Genomic DNA, 12,920 nt, shown 5'->3' with positions numbered 1-12,920 from the left:
GGAGACTTTTTCAGGTGGTTTGCAATCTAGCGGAACCACCTGCTACACCCAGTACGGGCCACATGATCTCCTGCTATGATTTTGCAAAGTTTTTGCAGATAAAGTCGCTCAGATTCGGGAAGAGGTAGATGCCACAGTGGGAGCAGGGCCGGGGCGGGAGAGTGCTAGAGTTCTGTCTAGTCAAATTGTGTGGGATCAGTTCCAATCTGTTACCTCCGAGGATGTGGACAGGCTGCTTGGACGAGTGAAACCAACCACCTGTCTCCTTGATCCTTGCCCATCCTGGCTCATAAAAGCTAGCCGGGAAGGGCTGGGCGATGGGCTTCGTGGAGTGGTGAATGCTTCCCTCCGTGAGAGATCAGCAATGGGAAGATGTGCTGTATTTTTTATTTGACTTTTCTTTTTTGCTTAATGGATTTTAATTTTCTGTTTTTTCTTTTTTATTTCTTTTTTTTCTTTTTTGTATTTTATCTTTTCTTGTTTAAAATGAGGGGTTTTTTTTGAATTTTCTTGATGTATTCCCAAAAACTTTAATAAATATCTTATATATAAAAAAGAAAGAAAGATGGAGGACACAAGGAGAAGGGGACGACAGAGTACGAGATGGTTGGACAGTGTTCTCAAAGCTACCAGCATGAGTTTGACCAAACTGCGGGAGGCAGTGGAAGACAGGAGTGCCTGGCGTGGTCTTGTCCATGGGGTCACGAAGAGTCGGGACACGACTAAACGACTAAATAACAACAAAAATTACTGGTACTTATCTCCTTGGCTCGGGGGTCATATAACTCCATGCCCTCCAACATTTCTCCGATGAAAATAGGGACGTCCTAAGGAAAAGCAGGACATTCCGGGAACAAATGAGAAACCGGGGCGGCTTCTGTAAATCCGGGACTGTCCCTGGAAAATAGGGACACTTGGAGGGTCTGCTACACTCTCTGGGAATCCCAACCCCACCCCCAGACACAAAATAGAGCCCAAGGGATGGATCACATTCTTTATAGGGTGTACTAAGAGGCCTTGCTGTCTGAATCTTTTTCAGTGCCTAGGGCGTGTTTCATTCAAGGAAGCAAGCAACGAAAAAGTATCGTGACTACTGTCTCCAAGACAGTATGTGGTGTGCCCAGGCTCCTATTGCAAAACCTTGGTGTGAGTAGAGAACAGGCAGAGAGCGAGACACTCATAATGGACGCAGGCTGCCTTTTTGTGGTGACTGGAAGAATGCTGATTTCCTTTGGGATTTTAAGCATCGTCTCTGGAATTATTGCCTTCTTCCCTGTTTTTTCCTATAAACCGTGGTTTGCCGGCTGGAGCGTTCGCATTGCTTCTCCCATCTGGAGCGGAGCTTTGGTAGGCAGAACTGAATTATATCTAAATTTATATAGCTGTACGACTGGGGAGGGATGCGGGTGGTGCTGTGGGTTAAACCACAGAGCCTCTTGGGCTTGCCGATCAGAAGGTCGGCGGTTCGAATCCCCACAACAGGGTGAGCTCCCATTGCTCGGTCACTGCTCCTGCCAACCTAGCAGTTTGAAAGCACGTCAAAGTGCAAGTAGCTAAATAGGTACCACTCTGGCGGGAAGGTAAATGGCGTTTCCGTGCGCTGCTCTGGTTCGCCAGAAGCGGCTTAGTCATGCTGGCCACATGACCTGGAAGCTGTACGCCAGCTCCCTTGGCCAGTAAAGCGAGATGAGCGCCGCAACCCCAGAGTTGGTCACGACTGGACCTAATGGTCAGGGGTCCCTTTACCTTTACCTATGACTGGGAAACGATAGTAATGTTGCTGCTGATCTGCTGACATATAATCTGAAACCTTGTAAGGTTCTGGAATTTCAAGAATGGGTGAAAGAAATCCTTGCTGAATGTAATCTACATGGCTAGTAGCCACTGATAGGCCTCTGACACAAGATGAGGCACATACACACAATTTGAATGGCTATGTCCGTGAACCTTGGGGGGGCTGGCCCCCTCAAATATTTTATTGGGGGCGAAGGGAGCTCGGTCCCCCATGAGTTGGCTCCTATGTGAGAGAGGGTGAATGCACATACAGACATCTCCCCTGAATTTTCCATATCGATTTGAAATATCCCACCCAATCGCCAGCTTCTGGTCTATACTTCTATGTTACACTGCTAAGAGCTTTGACGCAATGTTGGATCCCTCCTCTCCCTTTGTGTTTAGAGATGAAAACAAAATGTTAGGGCTGGCTCAAGGGGAGAAAAAGCAACAACATTATCTGTAAACAAGTGCAGTTTGGGAGAGAAAACAAGATCGCTGGGCAGCGCATTTGCAGCAAAGTTGAAATTGATCATCTAATAGCTGAAACTCCCCGGCTGGAGTTGGCCCAGTTCTGAGGATGAACTAATCCCTCCTGGCTTTCTTTCTCTCTGTTCCCTCCACCACATGTGTAAATTGAGGGAGTCTCGCTTGGAAAAGCAGATGGGAAAAGAGGTTTGGCCACTCTTGCCTCCTACATTGGCTCATCCCAGTGTTCTTACGTTGCTGTGTTATTTGTTCTGGCTAAAACCCCTCTTGGACCCTGTGCAACCTTTCTTCCTCTCTTTCTGCCTGATGAATTTTGCCAACCTTTCCCGTGACTCCAGATTAGCCTTCCCCAACCTGGTGCCCTCCAGATGTTTTGGACTACAGCATCCATCAGCCCCAGCCAGCACAGTTTCTCCAGATGTTTCTGCTATCGTTCCTGGGAACTCTCTACAGTAGTACATGGTGCCAAGACCTCAATTTCAGGCTCCTTTTGCCTAAGAACTCTGTTAAAACTTCTGTTCTCAGAGGGCAGGGCAGGGGAAGTTGTGCTCCACCCTGTGTGTTATGGAGTTCCACAGGGGTCTACATTGCCCTTACATACTTTATTTATTAAATTTATATCCTGCCCTTCACCCCAAGAGAGCTCAGGAGGAAAGGGCAAGCAACAAGCAATACTACAGTAAAATTGTTTTTAAAGCATATTTAATACGATTCCAATGCAGATGCAGTCTGGGAAGATCTTAGCTTAAAAGGCTTCTTGAAAGAGGAAACTGCTTGAAACTGTTGGGGAATTTCATCCAAAAGCTTGGGCTGCAGCAGCGGGGGCGGGGGGGGCGGGGGCGGGGAGAATCAGTCAATTTCCGTTCTTTCGGTTTCTCATTTTTCCAATCTTAAACTCTGTTCTCTGCATTTCTGCAGCAATTTGTGGTTTGTTTGCTTTACGAAAAAATGCTCGCAAAGATTCTTCAACCATTTTCCTAAATGTATTTTTGTACGCAATTTAAACAAACGTAAGTATTTTTGCAAGCAATTTCTCCTAAAGTAATGCATTTTTCATATGCTGTTTCCACTAGCATGTTCACTTAAAAAATAATAATAATTAGATTTTCCGTCATACAATTCAAGAGAGAAAGAGAAATAACCCATAACAGAAAAGAAACATTAAATCATTATACAATATCCCAAAGGAAAAAAACATAAACAAAATAAAACAAACTCACCACCCTGTTTAGCTTCCCTCCACCACCACTCCTCTTCTCTAGAATCAATTTTACCTTTATCATTGCATTCTGATTGTTTTTATTTTCTCTATACACATATACCAGTATATCTCTTTGATAGATTATTGTTTTGATGCATTTACATTCTTAGTCTAAGCATATTAGCATGTCTTTTTTAGAGCAGTATTTTGTCATATAGTCATCAAAGCATTGCCATTCATTTTTTAGTTTTTGATTTGACTTCTGTCATATAGATGCTGTTCATTTAGCCAATTTTAAATATTCATTTAATTTGAGAATCCATTCCTCCTTGGTAGGTAGTTCTTTAGCTTTCCATTTAGATGCTATTACTATCATAGCTGCGGTGGTCACAGATAAGAAATTTCTTTTTTTTAATTTCGGTATTTCTTTTCCTAATAGGCCCAGTAAGTAAGCCTCTGGTTTTTTCATTAATGGGATTTTAAGCATTTTTTTCAACTCCTCATGTATTTCTCCCCAAGCACGTTCACTTTCTATGCACATTATCCACTAACAATATGCATTTCTATAAACATTATTTGGCTGGAGAGCTGCATCACAAAATCTGGGAATGCAGGAAACTTTTGCCCAACATGGGGCTCAAACCCACAACCTTGAGATTAAGAGCCTAATGCTTTGCCAACTGAGCTATCCTCTATTCTTGGGTTGAAATAACGACAGACAGGTAGCGAGTGTCATCTGGGAGGCATCTCCTGAGCAAGTCTCAAGGAGCCTCTTTTATTGAATATTACAGCATTGCCACATATGTGCTTATTGCTGATTGGTTAACACAAGTACAAAGCAAAGGTTGCATATAGGCATTAATCACCAATAGATTAAAGACTGGGAAAGGGAGCACAGAACTAGACAGGCATGAAGACCTCCTAATTAAACTTTTACTAGTGATTGATATAGCATTCATCCGTAGATGTGGTCAACTATGCATTAAGAACAGGTCAGAGTACGAACTCAATGTGAACTGAACATTCTAGGAATGTTTCAGCTTAGAACGGTTTGTGCAGCATCATATGCAGAAGCGAAGCTATCCTTCATCTCCTCCTTTCTTTTTTATTTAAAAGTGAGTGGTACAAAAATACTTTGGGATACGTGGTTTGCCAGCGTATACCCGAAATAAGTCTGCCCACCGATGTTGTTATGTGATTTCAGGGTGAATGGGACAAAAAATACTTCGGGATACGTGGTTTGCCAGCGCATGCCCGAAATAATTCAGCCCACGTCTCCCCTTATGTTTACTGTTGGTGCTGCCATTTCGCAAAGTAGGCAGCAATAATTTTATTGGGTGGCTGAGGAGGAGAAAAACACTGAGACCAAAGGCGTATGAGACGAGGGACGCACTGGATGAAGCAACATAGCAAAATTAATATACATACTATGATGATAACATATTGAAAAAGATTGCGAAGCCAATTCAGATTTGGCAACCAGCCAGTGAGCCACTGGGTAAATGAATCCCAGAGGCCAGAAAGTCCAACGTCCTGTTTGATGTGATGTGTGAGATTTTGCAAATGAGAAATTTGCGTTTGAATAGCTTTAGAATTGTCAGTAATATTGAAACAGCACATGCCATCCATTTGTTCACAACCATAATGATGAAGCATCAGCAAATAATCTATTGCAGCACGATTCTGTAAGAGTCCGTGACGCAATTCACTCTGTTCTTTATTCAAAAGGTGAAGAGCTTGTGAAGTAGAATTCAAGGCTTTTGCTGCGGAGCAAGCTAAAGAGTTAATATTCCTGCTATTCCGTACAGCCAATCCAGGGACTCCTAAGAGAGAGACAGCTAGAGAAATATATTCAGATCTGCTAGGGAGAGAAACAGAATCATCACAATCATTAGTCAATTCCACAGAACGTCGATATCGAGAGCGGGATAAATGATGCTTCTTGGGTAAAATGATGGATAAACGGCTTAAGCAACAAGGTGTGCCATGGCTAATATTTGCTGGAATATAATTGAATGGTAGCTTGTAATTGTTGCAGCAGGTCTCTGCCCCACAGATTGAGGTGGATTTTCAGTACACAGGGCTGGATGTATGCAATGGTTTCAGAGCTATCAGGCAGAGAAACAGGCAGCCACTGTACGCTTTTAGAAGAGGTTTGAGGTCCACCCACATCCCAAACTGCAGAGGCAGACTCAAGGGGCCACGTGGAGTCCCAGCAATTACTGGAAATGACAGAAATGTCTGCGCCCGTGTCAATCAAGCCTTCCAGAACTTTGCCATTGATTTTATACTTACGAAGAGGTTTCTGTTCACCGATCCTCTGGATTACAGCTAATAGCTGTGGAGAGAGGGGGGAGAGCTGGTGCAAATTAATATCCATAATAGAAGCAGTAGGATGAGAAGGGAGCACTACCAAATGCGCCCAAGACTCACCCTTTTTTAACTGCACGGGCATATGGCTCCAAAGTTGAACCATGATTGTGCCCACATAGTCAGGATCTAGGACTCCTGGAACAACCATGATTCCTTCTTTGGCCGCAGAGAATTTGGGTAAAATTAAGCCTGCGACCTTAGGTGGTAGTGGGCCTGCAAACTGGGTGGGTATAAGCACAATTTCACCAGGTAAAACAGTGTCTTTGGTTTCCTGATTAATTAAATCAATGGTGAAATCAGAGGGTGTGTCCTTAGGAAAATTTTCAATAGTGGAAACTGACGGCGGAGGGCTCTCTATTTGTCCTGGCCCGAGAGCGGGGCCGCCATGGAGTTTCCCGAACTCCTGCACTGATTTGCCCAATGATAGCCTTTACCACATTTTGGGCATTTTTTGGAAGGTTTAGCCTTATTGCCATCACCATTCCTATTTGCTCCTCCGTCAGGGGCTCTGCATTGTTTAGCAAAATGACCTGGGCGCTTACAATTGAGGCAGTTGCTTATTGCCAGCTTGGATGGCACCGGCAAGCAAGGACATTGCATTACTCTGGCTTCCAATTTCTGCACAAGTTTGAATCATATCGTCCAGGTCATATTTAGGGCGATGTATAACTGACTGCAATGCCTTTTTGCAGTCGGTGTTTGCATTTTCAAAAGCCAATTTTTTCATCAATTCATTTTGCGCTGTAGTGTTATCAACCTGCCTAGTGACTGATTCTTTCAACCTATCTATAAATTGATGGTAGGGCTCCGAATGTTGTTGCTTAATATTAACAAAGGAGCTCAGTGGTTGCCCTGAGACAGGGACTTTCCGAAAGGCGCATTGCACACAGGTCGCGGTGCGACTAAAATGCAAAGGTGTTAATTGCGCCTGAGCTGGTATATTATCATACAGACCAGCACCAAAAAGTTGGCTGGCTGAATGCTGTGGATCAGCCAGGGCTACTGCGCTATGCTTAAATTCACTTTCAAAAACTACATATTGCGCTGGAGATAAAAGCATGCGCATCAAATCCTTCCAATCTTGGGGTAGCATTGTGTAACCGCTTGCTATCCCCTCCAGCATCCCTATCACATAGGAAGATTTTAAGCCGGAATCAGTAATGGCTCTCCTTAGTTCCCTCATAACAGAATAAGGAAGCGCCTCATACATTACCTGTTGCTGCGCAGTGCCTGGGTTGGTATAGGAGATAGGGAAAGCAGATGGCATTTCCCCAGCCCATTCAGACTCTTCCTCTAAGGACAGGAGCCCTTTCTGCCTAGCTAAAGAAAGCGCGGCGCGCACAGCTCCTGTAGGAGAGCACGCAGGGGCTGGGGAGGGCGAAGGAGGGATGGGGGGGTGGGTGTGGGCTGAGGCGTAGGAAGGGGCTGGCAAGGTTGCAATGGAGGTAAAATCTTGGGGTAAGGTGGGGGATTGTCTGCAACTGACAAAAGAGCAGGTGCCGTCGGGGGCTGAGATGCCTGAGATGCCTGAGGTCTTAATCTAGCGACGGCATCTGCACACTTCTGCCAAGTGAGCAGACAATGAATCGGAGCCCTCGGTTCTGCAAAGAGGGTTTTTCCGATCTTTTCCCAAGCCTATGACCCTAAAGACCCCGATTCTGGATACCAGGGACATTGGCAAGCAATCTCACATAACAATTGTTCAATTTCATTCAAGGAAATATGAGCGCCCGCCACCCGCTGTCTAACGAGATGGAGCAGTTCCTTGGCATGCTCTTTTTGGAATTTTGTCAATTCACCCCCCCCCATACTCACGAATTAGCGCGCTGAGACTTTTCCAGTCGAGTGAAGTACAGGGGCTTGGCTGCGTAAGGGATCTGGCACGTCGGGCTCACCAGATGTTGGGTTGAAATAACGACAGACAGGTAGCGAGTGTCATCTGGGAGGCATCTCCTGAGCAAGTCTCAAGGAGCCTCTTTTATTGAATATTACAGCATTGCCACATATGTGCTTATTGCTGATTGGTTAACACAAGTACAAAGCAAAGGTTGCATATAGGCATTAATCACCAATAGATTAAAGACTGGGAAAGGGAGCACAGAACTAGACAGGCATGAAGACCTCCTAATTAAACTTTTACTAGTGATTGATATAGCATTCATCCGTAGATGTGGTCAACTATGCATTAAGAACAGGTCAGAGTACGAACTCAATGTGAACTGAACATTCTAGGAATGTTTCAGCTTAGAACGGTTTGTGCACCATCATATGCAGAAGCGAAGCTTTCCTTCACTCTATGCCAGCTTTTTATGCATAGGATTACTCCCTTAAACAGGATCTATCTGTCCTATAGTAGTAACCTAAAGAAGGGCTTTCTTAAAAATAGAATTTTCCATCGGCTTCTGGTTTTGCATGCTTCACATAGTGGGTTTGTTTCCTTGCGTTGTGATTTCTTTCTTTTAAAGGAGTCTGTTTTGCAAAGTCCTTTGGAGAGAACAAAGGCCTATTAAACATTACTAACTTTATTATGCGTAACCATATGTTTCCCCCTCTGTCTACAGGCTGTTATTGCAGGTGTACTCCTTGCTCTGGCTGAAAAACAATGGACCCAGAGATACCTGGTAAATTTATGTGGTTATTCTATACAGTGCCACATTCTAGGCAGAAGGCAGGCCGAGTTAATCCAGGCATAGGCTCTCAAGAGGAAGAAAAGGCACACAGCTGTAGCCTTAAGCTACAGATCAGATAAAGAATACAAGGTTTAAAGCAGGCACACTTTAAAACATTCTACCAGATTTACAAGACTGAGCAGGATCCAGAGATATTTCCTGACTTGAAAGAAGGGAATGTTGTTAGAACCAATAAAATCCATCAAACCTTCTTCTTTTTTAAAAATTATTTTTCAGTTTCCTTGATATATGGAAAGTGCATAAATAATAACCCCATCCTCGCAAAATGATTCTTATGGGGTTTTTGCAGGTTTGGGTACATCTCTTTTTCTGCCATAACAAAAGGTGGTGGTTGTTTTGAAGAAAGAGATTATACTTTACCCCGATAAACACTGCATATATTGTTGGTTTTTTTGCACTGCTACCCTCCCCTGCCATTTATTGTTAATGTTTATTGATTGGGTTTAATTAGTATTGCTGTCACAGAGGCTTTTTAGTATCCTTTTTTCTTTAATAACCTGCCTTCAGGAAGCAGAGCTGGGGCTGCCTTCCTCTGAGACTCTGGTTAAGTTAGAGGAGTCAATACAGAAGGCTGTGTACGCACCACAACTTTTAAAGCGCATACCAAGCACATTTTCCTTCTTCAAAGAATTCTAGGCACTAGAGTTTACTAAGGATTTCTGGGAACTGTGAGGGGGTAAACCCCAGTGCCCGGAATTCTTTGAGGGCGGCATTGTGATTCAAACGTGCTTTAAAAGTATAGTCTGTACACAGTATAAGAGAAATGGGTTGCTTAACAGAGCATTATACTGTTCTAGGATCGCTGTGCAGGAGTCTGGGTTTGTAGGGGGGGAAGGTTAGGGCAGATTCACACCATTCCTCTAAAGCATGGGTAGGCAAACTGTTAAGCTGTGGGTGAACATATCAGACGACACAGCGATTCTTCAAACAGCTCTTGTTTATTCACAGGCCAGAACAGAACTGAACTGAAGGGTTCAGCCAGCCTGCTTATATAGAGCTCCACTAGAACGCAACAGTAACCATTTTCTGTAACTATCCAATCACTGAACGTCACTTTCGATCCCTTATTTGCATATGTGGACCTGAACTATCTACAGTATCCCCCTGCTGGCCCAGGGTGAGAACTTCAGTACATAACACAAACCAAGGCCCAAGGGCTGGATCCGGCCCAATCGCCTTCTAAATCCGGTCTGCGGACGGTCTGGGAATCAGTGTGTTTTTACATGAGTAGAATGTGTCCTTTCATTTAAAATGCATCTCTGGGTTATTTGTGGGGCATAGGAATACGTTCATATTTCCCCCAAAAAAATATAGTCCGGCCCCCCACAAGGTACAGTGGACTGGCCCCCTTCTGAAAAAGTTTGCTGACCCCTGCTCTAAAGCACATAATGTATCTCTGCCACTAGCCAGATAAGACAAGATGCTTATCTTTCCATTCCAGTGGGAAGCCGCTTTCACCTTTAGCATCTTGAACATCATCAGCTCCCCGGTTCAAGGTGCCATCGCCCTTGCATCCCTCCTTCTTGGACCTTATTGCTACTACTCTTTCGCCGGAGTTTCGGGTATGAACTACCTCGGTTATGCAGTCCTTTTGCCCTTTCCTTACGGCAAGTTTGCTTCCGTGTGCAAGGACCCCGCGGGCTACGAGTGGTACCACCTGGCGCTGCAGATACTAGACATTTGCTCCAGTCTTGCCATGCTCTCTGTATCCTTGGCCATTGTGATCAAACTCACAGCAAGACTGCTCCAGTTTGGACACTTAAATGTGAGTATTACTCAGTGGCAGGGAAGTCATGATTAAGAGCAGCATATAAGTATTCTTATTTGTCTGTTTCGTTTATTCCATTTAATGCCCACCTTTTATTTCATTGCATTGCACTGCACAATTCAAAGTGTTGGTGTTGACCTTTAAAGCCCTAAACGGCCTCGGTCCAGTATACCTGAAGGAGCGTCTCCACCCCCATCGTTCTGTCCGGACATTGAGGTCCAGCGCCAAGGGCCTTCTGGTGGTTCCCTCACTGCAAGAAGTGAGGTTACGGGGAACCAGGCAGAGGGCCTTCTCAGTACTGACGCCCGCCCTCCCATCAGATGTCAAGGAAATAAACAACTATCTGACTTTTAGAAGACATCTGAAGGCAGCCCTGTTCAGGGAAGGTTTTAACGTGTGACATTTTAATGTATTTTTAATCTTTGTTGGAAGCCACCCAGAGTGGCTGGGGAAACCCAGCCAGATGGACAGGGTACAAATAATAAATTACTATTACTGTATTGCATTTCTATCCCAATGAAGGCAGCCCTGTTTAGGGAAGCTTTTAATGTTTGACGCACTATTGTATTTTAATATTTTGTTGGAAGCCGCCCAGAGTGGCTGGGGAAGCCCAGCCATATGGGCAGGGTATTAATAATAATAATAATAATAATAATAATAATAATAATAATAATAATATTTCTTCATGGAGCTTTTGGTTTCCCCCTTTCCCCACAACAACCCTGTGAGGTAGGCTAGGCTGAGAAGCAGTGATTGGCCCAAGGTCACCCAGTAAGCTTCGTGGTGGAGCAAGGATTTGAACGCTGGCCTCCAAGGAGCTCCAGGTGGAAGACCCCTTCTTTGTTTTATCCTCACAACAACCTTGCCAAGTAGGTTTAGGCTGAGAGACTGTGACAGGCCCAATGTCAAGCAGTGGTCAGCCAGGTTCTGGCCCAACACACTAACCACTACACTACACTGGAAGTTGTTTTGTTTGGATTTTATCCTGGTCTTTGGGCCTGCAAAAAATTGTGACCCATCATACCAGGCACTGCCCACTAACGGTGTATCATCTCCATAGGGAGAAGTCAACAAGCAAAGACAACTGGGCTGAACTGCCACGACACATGGGTTTCAGGCTGCATTTATAGTCTGGTGGGCGTCAGCAGCTGCCAGCATTAGAGGCACAAAGGCATCAGTCTTGGTGTTTGCTGTCTTGTGTGGCGATTTCTCTCCCACGGGGTTGGACTATCCCCTGAAAGCTAAAGGATTCCTAGGCTTCAAATTTACATTGCCGACCCAAGCTTCCTATTGGTTCCCACTGACCTGGAAGGACTATAAACAGGACATGACTTACAGAGTTGGAAGAGACCATGAGGATCATTCTAGTGCAATCCCCTGCAATGCAGAATTTTTTTCGCCCAACATGGGGCTCAAACCTACAACTTTGAGATGGAAAGTCTCGTGCTTGACAGTGGATCTCAAGTTGCGAAGGGCTGATCTAATATTACCGGAACTGAATCATCTTTGGTTGGCTGTTAGTATGCAAATGCCTTAACAGCTTGGGACCAGTTTGCACATAATTATCGTTCCACAGTTGTACGAAATCAATATTTTAGCAGCAGCTACACTGTGGAACTCCCTGCCCTTTGATACCAGGCTGGTGCCTTTGCTGTTCTCGTTCCAGTACTTGCTTAAAAACTTTTTTGTATAGGCAAGCTGATCCAATCATGTAGAAGTTACATAGGTTTCAGTCTGTTTTTAGTTCATTGCTCATTTTAACTGATTTTTTAATATTTGAAAAGACCTGTTTTTAACTGTCTTCCGCTGATAATTTTAACGGTGTGGATTTTTTGGGGGGGGGTTGTAAACTGCTTCAATGTTTTATTACAATCAAGTGGTGTATAATTTTTGTTAAAAAAATAAAATAGAAATAAACACAGGGTCCAGTGTGCTGAGACTACTTCTGCTAAAATGTGCCTCAACTTAACTGTATCTTTTGTGTGTGTGATGATGAACAGCTTTTGGCAAATTAATCTGACTAACTGACAGACCCCTCTGCTGCCAGATCCTCAGGATTGTGCTCTTAGTTAACTTAGGGAATGGCCACACACTCCTCCTGGCTTGCTGAAATCACTGCATCTGAGATTTGAAGATCTCTTCTTTGTCTAGCGGCCCTTTAACTGAACCTGGGACCACTGGCAAAACCCAAATCCGGTTTGGCCACTATCTCCTGGGGCAAAGGAAGACTTAATTCACTTTATTTGTTAGGATGTCCTTATTAAATAGGAAAACAAAGCAAAATGCTATTGCTTCCATTTATCTGGGGCATGTGGAGGAAGAAAAGCTTGACGAGGACACTTTTGAGTTAAAGAGATGGGCGTTTGGAAACGAGGACGTGAAATCTGCAGTGCAGAAAAGCAGGCAGCTGTTTATATCTCCCAGGGGCCTTATTTATATTGTTCCTAGATTTTCTGTCCTCTCCGGTCTCATCAGAGGACCTCAGCTGACACTTTGCCATTACCAGGGTCACTGGTTTCTCCTCTGGTCCCCCTTTTCCTGCTCCCTGCTCCAGCTGCAGGATTAACCCTCTGTCTCTCCCGTTGCCGACCATGCAATGTGAACCCCTGCGGCCGCTGCTCCTGCC

General features: G+C 44.4%; 1 protein-coding gene across 1 annotated transcript; it reads left to right on the top strand.

The window, feature by feature from the left end:
* The first annotated feature begins 1,155 nt into the window (after positions 1-1,155).
* Positions 1,156-12,144, top strand: TMEM212 (transmembrane protein 212). Its single transcript, XM_083612610.1, has 4 exons — positions 1,156-1,347; positions 8,398-8,457; positions 9,968-10,291; positions 11,355-12,144. The coding sequence occupies exons 1-4, from the start codon at positions 1,183-1,185 to the stop codon at positions 11,385-11,387; spliced, it is 582 nt and encodes a 193-aa protein (XP_083468736.1). The 5' UTR covers positions 1,156-1,182; the 3' UTR covers positions 11,388-12,144.
* Positions 12,145-12,920: the final 776 nt, after the last annotated feature.

Source organism: Podarcis filfolensis (genome assembly GCF_964270895.1).
Source record: "Podarcis filfolensis genome assembly, chromosome: 5".
NCBI classification, from domain to species: Eukaryota; Metazoa; Chordata; class Lepidosauria; order Squamata; family Lacertidae; genus Podarcis; species Podarcis filfolensis.
This window is presented reverse-complemented; position numbering and strand designations above follow the sequence as displayed.

Coding starts and splice junctions, on each gene's coding strand:
- TMEM212 (XM_083612610.1), top strand. CDS start 1,183: ATGGACGCAGGCTGCCTTTTTGTGGTGACTGGAAGAATGCTGATTTCC. Junction 1,348..8,397: donor CCATCTGGAGCGGAGCTTTG/GTAGGCAGAACT, acceptor CTCTGTCTACAG/GCTGTTATTGCAGGTGTACT. Junction 10,292..11,354: donor TCCAGTTTGGACACTTAAAT/GTGAGTATTACT, acceptor TCATCTCCATAG/GGAGAAGTCAACAAGCAAAG.